At 41.0% G+C, this 21,888-nt stretch overlaps 1 protein-coding gene across 2 annotated transcripts in view; it reads right to left on the bottom strand.

The window, feature by feature from the left end:
* Uggt1 (UDP-glucose glycoprotein glucosyltransferase 1) overlaps positions 1–21,888 on the bottom strand; it is a 138,740-nt gene that overhangs the window by 30,676 nt on the left and 86,176 nt on the right. For both annotated transcript variants that reach the window (XR_008219918.1, XM_052745175.1), the window contains exons 20-31: positions 19,859–19,957; positions 19,060–19,083; positions 18,488–18,582; positions 15,356–15,562; positions 14,526–14,657; positions 13,828–13,958; positions 10,582–10,677; positions 6,447–6,549; positions 5,244–5,323; positions 4,235–4,424; positions 2,448–2,606; positions 1,738–1,823 (exon numbers count right to left, since the gene is read on the bottom strand). Coding sequence is in view for 1 of the 2 variants with exons in the window: in XM_052745175.1 (XP_052601135.1) it covers positions 1,738–1,823; positions 2,448–2,606; positions 4,235–4,424; positions 5,244–5,323; positions 6,447–6,549; positions 10,582–10,677; positions 13,828–13,958; positions 14,526–14,657; positions 15,356–15,562; positions 18,488–18,582; positions 19,060–19,083; positions 19,859–19,957 (1,402 nt within the window). In the remaining variant the exon portion in view is untranslated. The remainder of the gene's footprint in view (positions 1–1,737; positions 1,824–2,447; positions 2,607–4,234; positions 4,425–5,243; positions 5,324–6,446; positions 6,550–10,581; positions 10,678–13,827; positions 13,959–14,525; positions 14,658–15,355; positions 15,563–18,487; positions 18,583–19,059; positions 19,084–19,858; positions 19,958–21,888) is intronic.

Genomic DNA, 21,888 nt, shown 5'->3' with positions numbered 1-21,888 from the left:
AGAATACAAATCACAATCCCCAAAGTGCAATAAATACCCAGACAACAGCTGTTTGTCTATCACCCTTATCATAGAAAATCTTTCTAAAAACCAACAGTTCCTAAAAGAGGAACTTTTTTAAGGACAAAGAAGTGTTCACGGAAATCTCCATCTCCAGGCTAACATGAACTGACTTCCTTCCAGAATCATCCTTCAGATTACCAGCAAACAGTGACAAGTTCTCAGGCAGGGTATGCACATGACAGATCATGAACAACCGTGTATGTTCCTAGGTCTGAGCACTCAGGTCCATCACTGGAGCCACTTCCACCTTGTAACTGGAACAGCTATGTGAAGAAATCTACTCTTGGCTGAATGTGGTGACTCACACCTGTAACCCCAGCAGGAAGCAGCATGGAGACCAACTTGAGAGCAAAGTCAGCCTAGGCTACAATGTGAGAAGAAACAACAAAATTCTACTCTCGCCTTCTGTTGCAAGGCAACACAACCAGTCAAGTTTAGAGCACAGACTCAATTCTGTATCTCTGGTAGAAGACCACAGTACAACCAGCTCTGCTTATAGACACAGGAGCAGTGAAGAACATTTGAAGTACTCTTTTCCTACTAATCATATTTTCCAGTCACTAAATATGAGGAAGTCACTGCATTTGCTGTCACTCAGCAGACAGCAGGGTTCTCAGGCAGGAGGAGGGGAGAAAGCTTAAGGAGAGAAGACTCCACAGACAGGGACTGTCCAATTGGGATGCACACAACCCTAGACAGCAGGAAGAGAGCATGGTACCACCACGCTGGGCAAGGAGGAAGATGGACAAGGGCACACAGAAGAAAGGGAACTCAGAAACATTACAATCTTGTGAAACCTCACCTAAAAAATAACTTCATCAGAGAAAAGCCTACTATTTACAATACAATACAAAACTCTCATAGGTACTGAGTAAGAAATCTGAACTAAACTGGTATGATGATGGCACATGCCTGCGGTCTCAGCTACTCAGGGGACTAAGACAGAAGAATGTTCACTTGAAACAAGTTCAAGCCTAGGCAAGAGAGCAAAAATTCTGCATCAAAACCAAAAACATTAATCCATACTGCTTCTTCATGTTCAAATAAACTCTGATGAAAACCATTCCCTACATAAACTGACACAGAACTTAGGACTAATTTAAACTGTGTTAAACAGAATAGAGACCACAACTTCTAAAATGGTGTTTGGGGATTTGTTCCGTAACTAATGGATGCAGTGAACTTTAAGCCAATTCCTGTCACTGACAGTATGTTCTAGGAGTACATCTATACAACCCCAGCCCAAGGACCAGGTTTGACAGTCAGACTTCATGGTCAAAGCTCATGTGTTCTATGCACATGTAAACTACTCAAGGTCAAGATATATACCTTCCCATCAATGCGCTAAACAGGGCCAAGCCCACTTAGTTTCCAAAAGTCAGACATCATCAAGTATCCAAAGCTGGTGCCTGCTGTCTGCATCACAGGGAAAGAATAACTTCATTCTGATACAGTGTTGACAAAGGGAAGCCAGTGGAGAACAAACCTCACTATAATCAGTATTTATAGCTCTTGTTATCCACTTGCCTCTAAAAGTTCACCCACACTGACGACACTGGAAAGCTCGGTTTGTTACACAGGACTATGAATTAAACACATGATGCCTGGGGTATGGCCAGATAACACCCGATTAGAGCTGAGTCTCTTAAAATGCAGTTGCACCATTTAACCTACCTGTAGATTCTATAGATATCATCAGAGCGCCCCTTCCTTAGTCTGAGAATCCAGGCTCCTGGGTTGGCTTTGAGCTGAAAATATCCCTAGGACACAAAGAAAGTAAAATTTCAATACTCTTTAAAACTTCAAGATGTTGTTCCTAACAGACACTTACTTTTTCTTTGGAAGTGTCAGATCATGTATGCACATGCCTACCTATCTATCTACCCACCTTTCTTTCTTTGTGGGGGGGTCGGGGCTGGGGGGTTGTACTGGGTATTGAACCCAGGGTCTTGCTCCCATGATAATTAAAAAAAAATTAAAGGTAGTTAACAAATCATAGAAAAGTAAAGCAAAAAAATAAAAAAAACCAATCAAATAAACCAGCTAAAGCTCTAGCAGCACAGAGCCTAAGAGCTCTAGCAGCCCAGAGCCAGTGAAGCCGAGAGGCCTGCCTGTTATGCTCCATGGAGGAGAAAGTGTGACGGGAACGTGCTGGGAACTTCCAATGATGGGAACTGCTAGCAGAGCTCTGCAGTATGTTTTGTTGTTTCCCCAGCATATACATGGAACTTCCAAGCTTAACAAAACCAGTGACTTTTCACTGACTACATTTAGTCCATTATTAATTCTTACTTCACTCCACAGTTCAGAATGTTAACTGTTCTGTCATAAATTATAGCATCTAAATTACCGTGACTGAAGCATCTCATAAACTGATTATTTACCAGATTGGCCATCACAATTGTGTCCACAATTGTTGGGTTGGCTGAAGTTCCTAACGTGAACTGTAGTCCTCGAGGGGGCTGGCCTGTGGTGATGTCATAGCAGTGACCTTCTAATAACAGGTATTCCAGCTCATACTCAGCAGCCACTACACTGTCCACCTGAAAGATCAAAATTAAACCACCTGAATATTATACATGCATACTCAAAATGCAATCTGCAGGGGTCGGGGGAGAGTTGAGTGGATAAAAGCTCTTGCCACTGAGGCTGATGGCTTGAGCTTGATCCCCGGATTCTACACAGTAGAGGGAGATCTGATATCCACAGCTGTTCCCTGACCTCCATGTATACAGCAAGGCACTCCCCAAACCCCAAATTAAATAAATAAATAAATGTTTTAAAAATATATATATACATCTTTTATGACTTTAAGACAGTCAAGAGCCGGGCGGTGGTGGCGCACGCCTTTAATCCCAGCACTCGGGAGGCAGAGCCAGGCAGATCTCTGTGAGTTCGAGGCCAGCCTGGGCTACCAAGTGAGTCCCAGGAAAGGCGCAAAGCTACAGAGAAACCCTGTCTCGAAAACCCCCCCCCCCAAAAAAAAAGACAGTCAAGAAAAGGCAAAACTTGATTTTAGAAAGTAGATCAATTCACTGATTGTGGTGGGGCCAGGGGGTAATCTACAAAGGGATAGCAAAGGGATTCTCAGGATAAAATGTTCTAGATCTTGATTGAGATAGTGGCTAATGACTATAATTATAAAAACTTGATTGGAGAGAGAAAGAGGGAAGATAACAAAGTCATTCCAAAAATACAGATGAGAGGATAAGATTCTACAAATTGTTGTGAAAAGCCCTAAATAAAGAAAAAGAATTTTATCCTATGGTAATAGATGGGTACAGCTTGAACACAATATCCACAGCACTATCCTCATAAAACCCAACAATAAAAACAACCCAGTGTTCATCTGTGCACAAGTACACAAAGTACACTATATCCAAACAATAGAATTCTATGTGGCAATCAAACTAAAGTACTGACAGGTCTTATCACATGCATGAACCTTGGAAAACAATTTGTCAAGTGAAACGTCAGTCACTAAAGACCACGTGTTGAATAACTACTCATACACAATGTCAGATAGGAAAGCTCATAGAAACAGAAAGTCCATTACTGCCAGGGGGAATAAGGGGTGAATGTTAATGAGTACTGTGATGATTAATCTTCATTGACAATTTGAATAGATTTAAAAGCATACTTCTGGGCATGGGTGAGGGCCTTCCCAGAGAAGCTCAATTCAGGAGGAAAGACCCACACTAAATGTGGAGCACTGTTCCATGGGCTGGGATCCTGAAATGAGTAAGAAATGAGTAAGAAAGCTACTTGAATTCTCCTTTCTCTGCTCTGGTTAGTGCCATAGACCAGATCACTTCCACTGCCACATCTTCCCTATCACAATGGACCCCACTCTTAGGAGTCAAAATACATCGTTCCTCTCTTACATGCCTTTCTGTCATGCATTTGGATGCAACAAGGAGAAAAGTAACTAATACAGACATGGAGCGGGTTCTGAGGGCGATGAAAGCCAACTAAATTGAGATAGCAAGGACAGCAGCACCCGTCTACACACATGTCAAAACTTTACTATACATGAAGGGCATTTGAATTAAGCTGCTGCTGTAAAAAGAGTACATTAGATGTGAGCAACGATGCCCACTATTCAGTTCAGGCAATCACCACTGACTGAATTACAAACAGATTTTATATTTGGAAACAATGATATTCTTACCTCTTCTAGATAAATATTATCAAGATCATATGGTGTTCTGACAGATTCTACCATCCAACTCTCAGGTGTGTTCAAATTCAAAGTGAAAAGCGGAGACTGTGGCATATCCAGAAACTTTGCTATTGGTCCCTTAGCAAAGCTGTTGTCTGCTGTGAAGGAAATCTCTGGTTCTAAGACATAACGGTAAAAGCTGAAAAGATAATAGGACTGTTAGGCTTTCTTGATGCAATCCCAGTCATAAGAGTCCACACAGGTTAACAAAAAACTAGATTTGGACAGTACCCTTCCAGATCAAGACATGACTAGGCCAAACCATCTTTTGGTCTAGCGATGCCTTCCAGGGTTGCTCTAGAGTTAAGAAAAGAGAGAGAGAGAGGGGAAGAATGCAGAAGATCACCCTTCCATGATCTCTTAAAAATCTGAGCCCTAAAGGGTACTTGTGTTCTCAGGCCATCACTGAAAACATTATGTGTGATAACTAAACAGTTCTTAATGTAAAGCTAACAGTGGAAGCAGGGGCTCTTCATTCTTTGTAAAACTGTTGGGATCCATCTAGATTCTAACTACAGAATTCTGTCCCTCATTGAGGACGACACTTCCCATAGCAAAGCATGTGCTAAGCTACCACTGTCGTTGTGACACTTCTTCCACAAATGGTCATCCCACAACCAAGCCTATCTACCTATCCACTTCCCCAGGATGCATGAGAATGAGTACAGTTAGCTACCTATGGCAGCTAATGGCTACAGTTCTTTTAAAGTGAGACGCAAATGTGCAAGTAGCTTGGATTAATACCACCTAAATGCTTTCCAAGCTCACACTATGTTCTCAGAATGTCTAATTAGAACAAATATAAATAACAAATAACAAATATGACATAACTCAACAGTCAGTAGATGTCCTTTCAAACACAATATCCACCTACCAGCCCACCTGATTCATCAGCATTTAGTAATACCTTTTAGATCTGGTACCACTTAAAAGAAGTGTTCCTTAAATGGCATTTTACCTTTTTAAAGGCATGTCCGAAAGTTTAGATTGGCAATTCATAAATACTCTTAGATTCATGTTAATCAGCTGAGTCAAAACCTAGAAAAGCAAACCAGATGACAAAATATTTAGATTTTCTCTTCAATAACGTATTATTTCACAGTTAGTTAGGAAACAAAACATTTTAACATCTCAAGAAGAGATATAAAGAGAACACCTGTCACTACATCTGCACTGGAGAAGTTTTGAAAATCAGAGCTCCAACGCAGAGTCTACCATACATACTCAAGGCATGGTTCCAATAAGAAGCCGGGAAGGGTGATGAGATGGATGAGCAAGGAAAGGTGCTTGCTGTCAAGCCTTATAACCCAAGTTTGATCCCTGAGACCCAAATGGCAGACAGAAAAAACTAACTTTTTGTTTGTTTGTTTGTTCTTTGAGACAGGGTAGTCCTTTGAAACAGGATAGCTCTGGCTATCCTGGAACTCTCTGTAGACCAAGCTGGCCTCGAACACACAGAGATCCACCTGTCTCTGCCTCCTAAGTGCTGGGATTAAAGGCATGCACCACCACACCCAGCCAGAATTGACTCTTGCAAGATGCCTTCTGATCTCTACCTATGTACTGTGACATTTGTGCATACAGACAAGATACACAGACTGAATGAATGAATGAATGGCTGTTGCAGATCACTGCTCCTCACACAAAGTTTAGCACTCAGTTGTGAGGAAAACAGTAGATAAATGATGAATATTTAGCTACAAAGGAAAACACAACAGCTCTTTGCTTCAATTCACATTAAAAAGCATGAAAAAGACGTATGTATTAACATCTACAGAGAAGAGTAGGTGATCATACTATCCTAAAAAAATCCCAGCTAGGGCTACTAGAGATATACTTCATTTGGGCAGAGTGCCCTCACAGCAAGTGTAAGGCTCAATGTTCAGAATCTAGAATACACACACACACACACACACCCTTAAATGAAATGTTAGGGTGCTGTATTGGTTAACATTTTAAAACATACATCAAAGTATAGCATCTTATACATATCTAAAATACATGATACAATCCATGAAGAAATGAGCCTTTATTAATCCTATGAAAACGATATTGTCCAACTCCTCTAGAAGATGTCTCAGGGACAAAGAAAGTACCCAGAAAATTATAGGGCCTATGACTACTTCATTAAAGATAAGAACCGCCTCCACAGCAGCCCTACCAGGAGCAAGGGGGCGAGCCTCTGTGCTTCTCTTGTGACAGGGTCAACAACAGCTACCACATCATAGTACGTCTCCCCTTCATTGGGCTTCAGTTTAATTGCACTGAAAAAAACCAAAAGAACAAAACTTTAGCACTGAGGAAACCAAGTTAAGTAGGGGTTGGGGGAGATATCAATATGGAATATCAATTCTTCAGCCCTCTTAGCATTTCAAAAACTATACAGATCAGAATCAACAAGCTAAAATGGTCATCACCTATGAGACTAAAGCTATAGAAGGAGCTATACCTAAGTGAGGCTTGTGATTGGTCCTTGTACGAGGCCTGTGATTGGGGAACAGAGCACAAGCATACCAAATCCCCGTTCTGGAGAGATAAGCGTACTCAGCCACCTTTTAGTCTGAAGAGATCTCTCCTGCTCACCACCACTAGCGTTACAGCAGTATGCCCCAGTAAAAGCTCTTACAAATGAAAATGCAAAGGGAAGAAAAGCAGGGACTCCCAAAGGATTAAAACTGCACCCAGTGGTCCAAAATCATGTATTACTTTGTTTGAAGTGGTCCAAGTTTTACAGTGCAAGAACTTTTGCCCCCCTGTGCTAACAGTACAACACAAAGTAGAATATAACCAGAAAACCAGGTAGCAATAGTTTAGATGCAGCTGGTGGTTATTTCAAATTAGATGCTTTGGAAACAGCCATTACTTCAATACAAGATAGTTCTTCTGCAGCTATTCTCAAAAAAAAAAAAAAAAAAAAAAAAAAAAAATCACCCCCATGGGTGCTCACAAGCATCCTGAACTCCAGTTCTAGGGGATCCAATGCCCTTTTCTGCTCTCCATGAACACTGCATGCACAGGTATATACATGGGCATACCGCCCATATGCAAAAAATTAAATTAATTTTTTAAGATCACACCTATATTCTATAACAAGGAAAGGAGGCAAGAAGACTCAAGGAAAGAACAGTCACATGAGAATGGCACAATATAAACCAACAACACCATGTACTTGATGTAGTGGTGAGAGAAAACTCTAGAATGCAGCCAAACATGACAGAAGATCATACATTCCCATTGAGTGAATAGAGCAAATATCCAAGAAAACTATGCCCTCCCAAAGTATGTTCACAGGAATCATTGGGGAATCTTACTAAGAGGCAGATACTGATACTAGAGGTCTGCTGTAAGGCTGAAGATCATTCAGCAGGCTCCTAGACAACACCCTGTTGCGGATGGTCTGAGGCCCACACTAAGGGCACATAGAATTGATGGCATAGTCTTTTTTTTATTTTCCTTATTTTGGTTTTTCAAGACAGGGTCTCACTGTGTAGCCCTGGCAATCCTAGCACTCACTCTGTGGAGCAGGCTGGCCTCGAACTCAGAAATCTACCTACCTCTGCCTCCTGAGTGCTAGGATTAAAGGAACACGTCCCATAGCCTGGCTGCATAGTTTTGTTTTGTTTTGTTTGTTCTGTTTTGTTTTGATTTGGTTTTGGTTTTTTGAGACAGGGTTTCTCTGTGTAGTTTTTTTGGTGCCTGTCCTGGATTTCGCTCTATAGACCAGGCTAGCCTCGAACTCACAGAGATCCGCCTGCTTCTACCTCCCAAGTGCTGGGATTAAAGGCATGTGCCACCACTGCCTGACTGTATAGTCATTTTTATTTGCTGCAGAAATGATAACTATTTTTTATGTAATAATTAAATGGGGTTAATTTGAATAAAGCAAGTTTCAGCATAATGAAAAATTAGAAACAAAGAAAGCTATGTGATAAGCTGAATGGATAAAACCTTTTAATAAAACAGAAAGGAGAAATTTTGATTTACAGGTATCAAATACTTAGCTAACATGACAGCAGTAAGAATTTCTATTGCATCATAACAGAATTTGTAACTATGGCAATTTTAATTATGTAAAACTCAAAGAGCTCACAGGGAAAAGGACGCTCTAGAGCGGGCTCAGGCTTCACTAAGGACCTACTGTCCTGGCTATGAAAGGCAGATGGGACAGCAGATCAATCACTGTCTCCTGTGCTGCTACCTACTTGTTTCTTACAGAGCACAGTGGAGAAGCGAAGAGGAGCATGTGCACAGCATGCTGCTAGTGGCAAACCCCTGGAAGGGGCCACACCGGCCTCCGCCCCCAGTGACACAGAAATCAGAAGGCGGCTGAAGACATAGCTCAAGGGCAGAGTGACTGTTTAGCACGCACAGGTACTAGATTAGAGAGCAGGGTAGGGGTGGGAGGGGGAAGATGGAGATACCAAGCAATCAATAAATGAGGAGACAAGGGCTTGGAGAGATAGCTTAGCAGTTAAGAGTGCATACTGCTTTTGAAAAGGACCTGAATTTGGTTCCCAGCTCCTACACCAGGTATCCCATAACTACCTACAACTCGAGCCCCAGGGGGTTATCCAACAGCCTGAGGCCTCCACAGGCACCTGCACACATGTGCACATATTCACACAGACATATAATTAAAAATAACAAAAGTAAAATTTTTTTTTTTTTTTTTTTTTTTTTTTGTTTTTGTTTTTCGAGACAGGATTTCTCTGTGTAGCTTTGCGCCTTTCCTGGAACTCACTTGGTAGTCCAGGCTGGCCTCGAACTCACAGAGATCCGCCTGGCTCTGCCTCCCGAGTGCTGGGGGGATTAAAGGCGTGCGCCACCACCGCCCGGCCAAAAGTAAAATTTTTAAATGAAAAGAAAGAGCTGGTGTTTTGAGTTTTCCAGAATAACAAACTATTCCAGTCTTAGGGGAATAACCCACATTGTGGGGTTCTAAAGACAATCTGCCTGGGCTCTTTAAAAAGGTCAATGCCATAAAAGAAAAAGGGGGCAGGCAGAGAACTCTTTTAGATTAAAAGAGATTAAAGAGATATGAGTAACTTCAATGTGTGGTCTGGGGACATCAGAGAAAATCTGAACAGAGATTATGTATTAGCATTACTGGATGAAGGTCACATTTCTCAGGTATGTTCATAGTACTGTGGATCAAGTCTCCACATACTGAACGCTTTAGACATGTTATATCATGTCAGCAATGAATTTTCAAATGCTAGAAAAAGAGATGTGAGTACAGGTAATATATGTAATACACAGATGTATGGTGATATTTTATTTGTACTGAAATGTGATTTTATTTGTATGTTAGCAAATAAAGTTGCCTGGGGGTCAGAGCTAATAGCAAGCCATAGCAGAGCTGGGCATTCATGGCGCACGCCTTTAATCCCAGCACTTGGTAGGCAGAGTTAGGTAGATCTCTGTGTGGTCAAGGATACAGCCAGCATTGGAGACACACGCCTTTAATCTCAATACCAACCATAGAAAACCTGGAGGTCTGTACAAACAGGCAATGACGAGGCAGTCATGTGGTTGGGTTTACAACCAATGAGAAGGCAGAACAGAAAGTTTATATAAGACAAACACTCAGGAAGTAGGTCTCTCTTGGCTAAAGAGGATCGCTGAAGCAGGAAGGGTAAGGCTCTTAGCTCTGACCTCTTGGGCTTTTATCTTTACATTGGCTCTGTGTTTCTTATTTAATAAGACGGTTGGTTACATCTACACAGATGCACACACTGAGTTACAGACATGTAGGTTACCAATAGGAGGTACCCAATAAGCATAAATATAGTTACAAATGCATGGTTATTCTTTGCAAGTCTTGCAACTTCATCCATGTTTGAAACTTCAAAACAAAAAACTGAAGAATAAAAAGACAGAGACATCTCCATATCCTAAATACATTTTTATTTATTGGAAACAATGTTTTTTTATAATAATAATAATAAACAAGAGACAAGTATTTACCTAGTATCTAAGCAATCTGGTTACTCCTGGATATCAGGTAATTCCAGCTGTTCTATTTCATTAATAGTTATTTTCATTAAAAAGATATAATCAGAATTACTTCAAGTTTATTTAGAAGTACCACCTTTCATGAAACTGAATTTTATATATGAAGCTTCATTTTATATGTGAACATTAACATACAAAGAAAACCACACACTAACTTCTCATTTCTCTAATGACATATAAGGTTTCTAAAACCTTATATGGAAAACAAAGAATATGAGACAAAGGAAAGCCTAAAAGTTTAATATTCAAGCATGTGCATAAATTCAACATTAATTCTATACCTGTGTTTGTCTTCAAAGAACTGGTAGTCGATCCTTGCCTCTCCTTTGGGTTGCGCTGACAGGAGAGCATCCACCTTCATTACCAAATCACTTGCCCTAAAAGATGGAGTTATGAAATCTTAGCATCACTTTATCTGCAGATTTTCTAATTATTGTTGAACACCATCAGTCCAAACACAGAATTAATGCCAACAAGGTGGTTTAAAAGAGGCATGAACTCAGTACCAAAAGGCATGATTCTGTGATTGGCTTGATCATCTCTGGAATGTTACTTTTCTCCACATATGAAGGACAGGTACTACCTACTTTACAAGGCTGCTGTAAATACCGTGTTAGCTAAACATACTGAGACCTAGCTCAGGGCCTGGTTTAAATAATGCTATTACTTTTTAGGATTACTGCAGCAAAATCTATTAACCACTAACCAGCTATTCAATATTGATGCTGGTTTCTGACTTCAATATTAGAATCAGCATTACAGTATGCAATTAAAAAAAGACCTGTGAACTGCCTAGTATTTCTGGGCTCATTTCTAGCACAGGGAAAAAATAAAACTGTAGTAATATATTTTTATGACAACATCTCTTGACCCCCAAGACTGAACTTTTGGCAAATCTCACAGCAAAGTTAATAATACCCCTTGAGGTCCTCTAAGACAAAGTGTGTAACCTAGTATCCTACTGTGCACTCAGCCCCTTCAGTTTAACCCGCCTTTAAGAGAACGGTGTAACCTTACTAGTCTTGAACTTCCTATGCAATCAGCTTTTACAACCTAAGCTAAGATATAGATTTACTCTTCTATGCCCTTGACCCAAAGGTAGGGGTAGGTATGTGTGTTATGTGTGTGTGTGTCATAGTAATCATTTGCTGAAACAGCTAACAGGTTGAAAGCAACCTTATACAACAAATATCTGACATAAATGTTGGAAACAACATGTGGATATAAGTTGAAAATATTTGCTTATAGTTTTCTATTCTGGATTGGTCAAGTTATCGCTTCCCTTACAAAACTCTTGTTAAAGATTTCTGTAAAGAATCTCATTCTTTCCCATGCCATACTTTCTGTGTTGCATAATAAATACAGAGCAAGCCTTTTGTCAGAGGAAGGTAGATAAAGGGACAAATAGAGACCACACACACACACACACACACACACACACACACACACACACACACACACACACGACAGACTACAGATGGATCAGTAACCACAAACTACATACAGAGAGATGGAAGATACAAGAAAAGAAGTGGAGAATTCAAGTTGGGCTCACCCTTGGTCAAATTAATCCAAGAAGTGCTTTGTTTTCATCCCTTAGTGCAACATCGATCCATTTTGGTGCCTCTGAGGTTCTTTAATGTGTTAACAGACATAAAACAAAACAAAACAAAAACTCCCTGTTTTATCTACCCCCTCTATTTAAAAAAATTTTAGTTACATTTATTTATTTGTGTGTATGTTCGTGTGCTCTCACATGTTGTGGATGTCAGAGAACACCTCAAGGAGCTGGTTATCTCTTTCTATCACATGGGTCCCAGGAACCAAACTGAGGTGGTCAGGTCTGGAGCAGGTACCTTTATTCACTGAGCCATCTTACTGGCCTGCTAACCCCTTCTAAGCTGATTTATAGGAGACCTTGAATTATCTATGTCATAAGCCTAGAGAAGCTAGACTGGAATACAATACCCCAGGTAAGCCATTCAAACCGCTGTGACAGACTTCAACTATAACAAAGTTTACACGTTTTCTCTTTGAACCAATCACATCATAAACTTCCACAATCAACTGTGAACACTTTTGGCACACAGAACAACTTCCTACACATCATAAAGCACCAAGATCAAAGAGTCCACAGCCAAGCTTCAGAAAGCTCTCACTATAACAGGGGACTACCCCAAAACACAGTGGCCCTGGAGATACTAAAACTGTGCAGCATCAGGGAAGTGTTTCACAAGCCAGACAAAAGGGCAACACTCAAAAGCAACTGAGGCTTTTTACCTTGACCTCAGCAGTGAGTCAGATGAAAAGAACTTTTTCTCAGTCTGGGGAAGTAGCTCAGTGGTAGAAAACTTTCCTAGTATATATGAGAATCTAGGTTCCACCATCCACAGCAGCACGCACGCGCACACACACACACACACACACACACACACACACAATCTATATCACATGACCAAGGGACTACTTTGGCAGCTATCAAAGACAACACATCACTAAAAGATGCAGTGTGACAGTACATGAAAAAGATGAAGGAAAAAAGGGAGATCTTCAATTTCTTTGTATACTCCAACTATGAATCAAATGGCATTATTCAAAGGGTCAAAGGGCAGCCAAAGGAAAGATAGGGAACTGACATCCAGAACATAAGGAATGCCCACAATTAAACAAGAAAACCAGAGAACCCGATTTAAAATGATGAAGACTGGAATAGACATTTCCCTAAAGATACTCAATGGCCAGTGTGGATGAGAACTCAAAGATACGATCAAACTATACCGAGTACCACACCATACCCATGAGGATGGCTACTACTTAAACAAACAAACAACAAAACAAAACAAAACAAAAAACCAGGAAGTGCTGGTGAGAATACAGAGACACTGAGACCAGCACGGTTGACAGGAATGGAAAGTGATGAGGCTACTATGGGAAATGGCATAGCAGGTCCTTATTAAACAAATATATCCCCAAATACAAATTCCAGTGACATCTAATGCAGAAAGGACTACTACAACCAGGGGCTTTTGTTACACAGCAAATATATGACCCACTCAATTTAATTCTTGGAAGTGAAACATGCTAAAAGACATTAGCTAATAAAAATACTAAGATAATTAAATCACAAGCCAGCAACATCTAACTTTTCATCCCTCTGCAAGAGAACAGCTTCAGCTCCCACACAGGAAGGTAAAGGAGAAGAAGCATTTGGTGTGCATTTCCTCCCAATACAAAGTCAGCGGACAGTCTCTACACATCCAATAGGGCCCTCTGTTTCTGCATATGTGTGAACTTTTTTCCAGATTCAAAATGGAGAAATAATTCAGAAACATAACTGTCAATTGGAGCATTATTACAGTAAAACTGGAAATAAACCCACTGACTTGGTAATATATTTGACAAAATATAGTCCTCACTTTGACCAATGAGGAGAAATTAATAAAAACTCTGTGACATGATCTAGCTTCTAATTAGAAAACCAGTTTTATCATTTATTATCTAACTAGTTACTAGTTATAAAAACTTACACATCTTCTTCTACACGAAGCTGTTGGATATGAGATTTTATTTTCTGTCCCGATGTTTTCAAGATGATATTTTCTAGGAGGTGGAAATCGTCTTGATTAAAGAGCTCACTCTCCTCCAGCGGCCCAATGATCTGTGAGGTAAAGAGTAGGGACAAGCTGCAGAGGGTGGTCACCAGTTGCTGTGAAGCTTCTGCTAGCCCTGGGATAGCTAACACTCCAAAGTCTGTAGCCCTGGGATAGCTAACACTCCAAAGCGTCTTACAACCCAGCCCTGGAGCACGTCTTAAAATGAATGAAGAATAAAAATAAAGCCTGAGAAACTCAGTTACTGTTTACCTGTTTGTTCGGCGGACAGTTAATTTCTAAGCAAACTGACGTGAAAGAGCAGGTCATCTGCATTAGTTCTCAGCACACAGCAGCAAGACCTACCTTACAGACTGCTACACTGACTTCTGTTCTGACAGCCCCACACTCACTACCTCCCTCATGGTCAAGACACAAATAAACCACAGGGGCCAACAGGGTCTGCATCAGAAGCACACTTTCTTGGAAAGACAGGACAGAGCTTTCTGCACTGGCACTCAGAAGCCTGTCAGCCAACAGGAGGGCAGCTCTAGCGCAGACCATAGACATCTCAAAGGAGAGAGACAGCTTAAAAACCTATTGAAGGCAAGCTTCGCAGCCCAGAAAGTTCTCACCCTTCCGTTGCTGATCACCACTCTCTGTCCCTTCTTCAGCTTCAGGACGTCCCTGCAGTACAGGGCATGAGACAAAATGAAATCCATCTTGGAAGACTCAAAGGCCTCTTTAAAAAGACTGACATCCATGCCCTAGGAAGTAATCAATTTTAAGGAAAGTCACAATTATTAAGCAAACATCATAAATGAATAATAACAATGAGTAAACTATAAAGTGCTTTTGTGAAAAGTAATAACCAAATTTCATAATTAACATTATAACATCTTAATTCTCCATTTTCTCTTCTTTCTTCCCTCTTCATAAACTGCTCATTCCCTTTTCCTATTTTCTACTGATTTGTTTACCTGGCAATCTATTCTCAATAACTTTATTTTGCATTTTTAAATCTTGGTAACCTCAGGTGACAGCCATTTCCTCTAACTGAAACTCAATATATGCATGGCTTTATAAGAAATTTTAAAACTACAAAAACACTGTCAAAAAATAAGTAACACTAGACAAATGAATAAACGCAGGCTTTTATCGGAAAAAAAAGAATGGCTGACTCTCTAACTCATAAACATCTTAAATTTGCTTTTTTGCTTAATATTGTCTTTTAAAGATCATACAAACAAAGCGGCACAAACTTGTATCCTACGCATTTTAAAACTAAAGCAAGTTTAAAAGTAAAGAGTAACATGACAGAATTATTTCTTAAGATTCTAATACAACGACAACAACAAATATCCTGAGACTTAGAAGCAATCACAAACCCAATTCTAACTAGTATACATCAGCCCAGGGGAGAAACATGAATGACCCGGCTAGCCTCAGAACCTGCGAGCCTTACCCCAACAGAGAATTCCCCGATGTCTACTCCTGCGGCCAGGGCCTCTGCCGTCTCCTCTTTGGCCATTTTGGTGATGAAGTTCTTAGCAGAGTTGGAGGTCTGTGTTTGGAGAGCTGCCCAGATTGCTCTGAAGATTGGAGTGTTCGAGTAACTTATCTCCTGGCTGGGATTATTGATCATACTTATCCTAACATTGTTACTGGTTTTCTATTTATAAAAAGGGAGAGAAGAATTATATGATACACGTTAAGAACTTCAAAAAGGCAACACTGACCAGGTATGGTGGTGCATGCATGTCTTTACTCTTTGCACTCAAGAGGCAGAGGCAGGCAGATAGATGTCTGAAAACCAGTCTGGGCTACACAGCCAGAGCAAAGTCACATGGTAAGACCCTGCCTCCAAGGGGGGATGGTGGTGCAGGGCACACAACATTAACATTAGTCATGCTCCATAATAGCAATATCTCTTCTAAACATCTTCAGTAGTTATCTGCAGTCAAAATAAAGTTCAGATGATATGTACGGTTAAGTCTGCCAAATGCAGTATGAACTGGCCCCAGACTTCCTCTCCAACTTCATTTCTATACACACCTGACATCAAGAGTGCTATGTTTCTTCAGTACATTTTATACTCTAACTGCATTCCATCTTTTCTAAAACTCAAACCTTTTTTCAGGTCCCTGCTCACCCATCTTCATTCACATGGCCTTCAGATACCAGCAGCAATGGAACTCCCCATGGGTAAAAGACAAACTATCTAACAAAACCAAAGCATGAATCCACACGGAAGAAGATGGAGGACCATAAAACCAAACAGGGCTTACATCAAGAATGTAAGCTAGCCAGTGATGTGACTTAGCCAATAAAGGTGCTTGTCGCCAATAAAGACCTGAGTTCAATCCCTATGACCCTTAGGGTGGAAGGAAAGTATTTTCTGCTGTGGATGATTGATTGATAAATAAAATGCTGATTGGCCAGTTATAGGCGGGACAAAGAGAGAGGAGAAGGCTGGGAAGTGGAAGGCTGAGGCAGAGAGACGCTGCCAGGCGCTGTAATGAGGAGCAGGATGTAAAGTACCAGTAAGCCACGAGCCACGTGGCAAGGTATAGATTAATAGAAATGGTTAATTTAAGATAGAAGAACTAGATAACAAGAAGCCTGCCACGCCGGGCGGGTGGTGGCACATGCCTTTAATCCCAGCACTCGGGAGGCAGAGCCAGGCGGATCTCTGTGAGTTCGAGGCCAGCCTGGGCTACCAAGCGAGTTCCAGGACAGGCGCAAAGCTACACAGAGAAACCCTGTCTCGAAAAGCCAAAAAAAAAAAAAAAAAAGAAGTCTGCCACTCATAAGTAATATAAGCGTCTGAGTGATTATTTTATAAGTGGGCTGTGGGACTGCGGGGACTTGGCGGGACCTAGAAAGAAACTCTCCAGCTACAACTTTCCCATAAGCTGTCCTCTAACTTCCACAAATGTACCATGCCATGTATGTAAGTATCTCTTCCCATAAATAAATTAAAATGTAGCAAAAAAAAAAAAAAAAAAAAAAGGAGGGGGGATCAGGAGCTGGAGAGATGGCTCAGCTGTTAAGACAACTTGCTGCTCTTTTAGAGAACTCTCATTTGGTTCCCAATACGCACATGACAGCTCACAGCTATCCCTAACAGTTCCGGGGGGCTCTGACGTTCTCTTTGGCCTTCTTGGGCTACAGACATGCATGTGCTGTGTGTGTGTGTGTGTGTGTGTGTGTGTGTGTGTGTGTACGTACATATAGGCACACACACACACACACACACACACACACACACACACACACACACACACGAAAAGAAATCATTTCTTGAAAAAGTCACTGAAATTAAAAAGTCAGCTCACAAAATGTTGAGTAAATGAAGCAGGTACAAGTCTACATTCCAAGATTTCATGATGCAAGTAGAGGGAGGGAAATAGTGGCTTGGGGGCCTTCAGTGACATCATTATTTTCTGATCTGGGTGGTGGACACAGGGACATACTTGCTTGTGACACCAAGTATATGAATACGTACTTCACCTCAATGAAAATATGTATTTAAGAGCTAGAATTCTCATTCCTGGTGTTCCCACCCTGGGACCATGTGAGGAGTTTCTCCCTTCACATTAGGGAGTGCTGGGTGTACATCATTATAAACTATCCTGACTCAACCATCAACTGACCACAGTATCCCATCCAGTGTCTTAAACAGTAAAGATCCTTGGCCCCACAGTGAAAATCCCTGGGTATTTACTTATTTCAGTCAGTCTTCTTGGGGCTCAGGTTAGAAAAGGACACAAAGAGAAATGTGACTTCTAGATGAAACTGCAAAGTGAAACAGGAAGAAGGACCTTTTGTTGTAGTTGTTGTTTGGGTTTTTTGTTTGTTTGTTTGTTTTTCGAGACAGGGTTTCTCTGTGTAGCTTTGCACCTTTCCTGGAATTCACTCTGTAGCCCAGGCTGTCCTCACAGAGATCCACCTGCCTCTGCCTCCCGAGTGCTGGGATTAAAGGCCACCACCACCACCTGGCAGGAAGAATCCACTTCTTCTCAACCACTCTGCATTGCAATGTCTCAACTCTTTTTTTTTTGCACCCCCCCCCCCCCCCCCGAGCTGAGGACCGAACCCACGCCTAGCAAGCGCTCTACCACTGAGCTAAATCCCCAATCCTCTCAACTCTTATTGTACACATACAAATTGACTGGCAGCAGTGATGTGAACACTCCTCTGGGAGCCTGCATCTACTTATGTGGAACACACACCACCTGCTGGCCTGGGAGCTCTCTTGATGTTGCAGTACATGGCAAGATCACTGCAGTAAGGACATGCACAGTCATGCAAGAAAATTCTACACTGAGAATTTCATTATGTTTTCTCTTAGAGAATCTACTCCCTCAAGTGAAGCTAGGCCCTGCAGTCTTTGAACTCTTTTCTTAGGAGCTGACAACTTTGAAGACACTATGCTCATTTCCCTCAGCACACCAAGAAACATTAGAAATGCCAGAATAACCACACTAGCACAGAGGTGATCACAAAGCCAATTGGAGCCTCAGAAACAAGCCAACAAAACCAAAATAAAATACTCCATAACGCCCCACCCCAGAATGAAATCTGAGAAACTTGCCTGATGTTTAATGGCATCATATAACAACTGCCGTCCAGAAGGGCTATCAAAATCCCCAACAATCCAAAAAGTCACTGGCCTAATAAAGGAATCATCTGCAGAAAAACAAAAACAACAAACTGACTAGAAGGAAAAAAAAAGATATTCTTTGTTTCAACATTAAAATTAGGCCAAATAATTTCTGAAAAACATGCAAAATGAAAAATAAGAAAATGACTGGTTTGATAGATACAGAGCAGAAGGTAGTGGAACTTCTCTACTAACAGAAGCAGAGCAATCTTCCAAGCAGCTCAATTAGAAACTAGGAACATGCATTGATTAACTGCCCTGTGGTCTGGGAATCTGTTAGCATAGACAATGAGACATGTGGGCAGCGCAATGTAGTATTTACTCATGTTAATTTACAACTTTCCGAAAGGACTGAAAACATTATATAGTGCATCTATACTCTACTGTTACCCACAGGATTCAGAAACATCACAATGAAATGTCAATAAATTCTGAATAACAACGGTCCTGAAACCATAAATTAATCATGAAAATGAAGGGAACATTCTGGAGTTTTGCGTTACCATAGATTTCCTTGGAGGACATTCCTGGACAGAGGCAAAGAAGAAAAGAGTAGAAGAAAAGAGAACGTCATTTGTGTAATGAAATGCCCATCAGAAGAGTCAGCAGATTACACGGGCTAACAAGGCTGTACTGCTTCCTGCTCTAGCTCCCACCATGCTCAAGCTCTGTCCTAGGACCCCTTAGAGACAAATTCTCTGAGAAACCCAGTGGACTAATGATGTGAACGTAACAGACCCAGGAATCCAGAGGGAAGATCGCAGCAGGGTAAACGGAGCTGTCCTAATGACAACTGGTGCTTTCTGGAGCAGCAAGTAGTATTAGAACGACTCTGGAAGGGTGATCGTGTCAACTCCGTCAGAGGGAAAGGACCTGTCTGCCACTGAGAACTGTCACTTTAGACAAGTGTAGCCTAAGTAACTCTGCATAAAATCACTTTAAAGAATTACACAAGGTTTTCTAGAATCCAGTTTATCCTATAAGTGCTACAATAAAATTAACTCTAAGATGTTATCGAAGAATCAGACAAAATCGTTTTCCTATGTTTTCCATTTTGAACTATGAAGGGCTTTTCCTATCAATTTTAATGATAAACATAAAATTTATAAAGAACATGCTTGAATTTTTAAACACATACATAGAATTACATTTTCAATATGTATTTTCTACATTTACATTATAAGAGAAAATTAATAAAAGGAATTATGGGATCTTTTCCCAAGACAGTAAGATGGAATTATATTTTCAGATACTAAGTAAAGAATGAATATGTTGGATCCCAGACTAGCTCAGATGGGTTACCTTTTTTTGTCAGATAGTTCATACTGTTGGCTATAGCAGCAGTCTTGCCTCTAGAGTCCAAGGAAGAAAATCTGGCAAAATCATCCACAAAAAAGTTATCTGGGGAAAAGAGAAAGAATTTAAACAGATGCATAATTAATAAACCTCAATGCAATTTACCATTTATATTCAATTGATAATCAGCTTTGAGCATAACAGAAGATGCATAAAATGCATGAGTAAAGTATATTAAGTGCTGCTTACTAGGAGGAAGTGGGTTGCTCTTGGAAGGGATACTGGTACCTGTCTTTTTGCTTCCCAGCCACCATAAGTAAGCAGAGCTTTCCCACTGCATGCTCGTGGCTCTAAAACAGAGACACCTGGTCATGGGATCCAATCTCTGAACCCCAACGCCAAACAAAACATTCCTCTTTTAAAGGTGATACTCTCAAGTAGTTTGTCACACAGCAATACAAATCTGACAAAGGCTTCTTAAAAAGGTCCCAAGACAGCAAAGGCCAGAGAAGCAGGCAGGATGACAGTGCCTCTTCACTGACCCCTGCCCTGGCTGAGTGACAGCCAGGAGACCTGCCACTGTAGCACAGAAAGAAATACAATCTAACACACGGCATTGTTGCCATGCTCCTTCAGCACTGTCACTCCAAAGACAACCTTTCACATTTTAAATTTATTTGTTTTGGATTTTCTTTTCCTTTGGTTTTTTGAGACAGGGTTTCTCCATGTAGTTTTGGTGCCTGTCCTGGATCTCGCTCTGTAGACCAGCCTGGCCTCGAACTCACAGAGATCCACCTGGCTCTGCCTCCCGAGTGCTGGGATCAAAGGCGTGCACCACCACCACCCCGCTTCTTTTCATTTTCTTAACTCTCAATCCTCTTGTCCTTTACCTAAGTGCCGGAATTATAGCATGTTCCACCACACTCATCCAGCCTAATACTCCAGCTTAATTAAAAATAATGAAGTTCTGTGTGGTGGTGCATGCACTTGGAAGGCAGAGGCAGGCACTTGCAAGGCAGAGGCACGCACAACTCTGTGGGTTCAAGGCCAACTTGGTCTATAAGTGGCAATTTCCAGGCCAGCTAGGACTATAAATGTGACCCTGTCTTAAGCACACACAGATACACACAGAGAGAGAGACAGAGAGACAGATAAACACAGACACAGAGAACAAAGACTTGGGACAAAACGTTGTGAGACTACTTGCCTCACACTACACTGACTTTTGAAGGTAACGCCTGGCCTGTGGAAGAACTACTCAGTTCACTGTCTGAACAGGTTCTTCACACCCAAATTTATGTGGTACTAGGGAACTGAACTTTGTAGTGCTTTGGGCATGCTAAACAAGCACTCTGATCGACTGAGCTATACCTGAACCCTTTATATCTACATTTTACTTCTGTTTACCTTTTCTTTCCTCCCTCCCCTGCCCAGTACCAGGAACTGAACTCCAGGCTTTGCATATACTAGGCAAGCAATTAATAGCTAAGCCAATCCAAAAAAACAATTTTTTTAAATTTTTATTTCTGAAACAGAGTCTCACTAAATTGCTTATGCTAGCCTTGAACTCATTATGTAGTTCAAGCAGGTCTCGAACTTAAAATCTTTCTGCCTCAGCCTCCCAAGTAGCTATGATTACAGTCTGCATATTTTCGTTATACTGATCTACAATAACAAAGACTTCACTTCATATGCCTTTCCTTCCCTACGGAAGGATCACAGCAGGCAAATCATGAGAAGTCTACCTTATTTCCAAGTGTCTGGTGAAATGCCATTGAGAGTCTGGAACAGACTGCTCATGTGTTCACCGTAACTCTTAAAAGCTAGAGTTCTGGAGAATACCCAAATGTCCATCAACTGATAGTACGGAACAGAATATTTAAGTAACTAAAAGAAATGAAATACTGATATGCTACAAGATGGATGAACTGTAGGAAAAGGCTGAAACATAAATGAGAAGCCATGCACAAAGGCTTCCCAGTTATATGGAATGTCCTGAATAGGGAAATCCACAAATCAGAAAGCAGATAGTAGAC

The sequence above is a fragment of the Peromyscus californicus genome, unplaced genomic scaffold, assembly GCF_007827085.1.
Source record: "Peromyscus californicus insignis strain IS unplaced genomic scaffold, ASM782708v3 Scaffold_19__1_contigs__length_69161282, whole genome shotgun sequence".
Lineage (NCBI taxonomy): Eukaryota > Metazoa > Chordata > Mammalia > Rodentia > Cricetidae > Peromyscus > Peromyscus californicus.
This window is presented reverse-complemented; position numbering and strand designations above follow the sequence as displayed.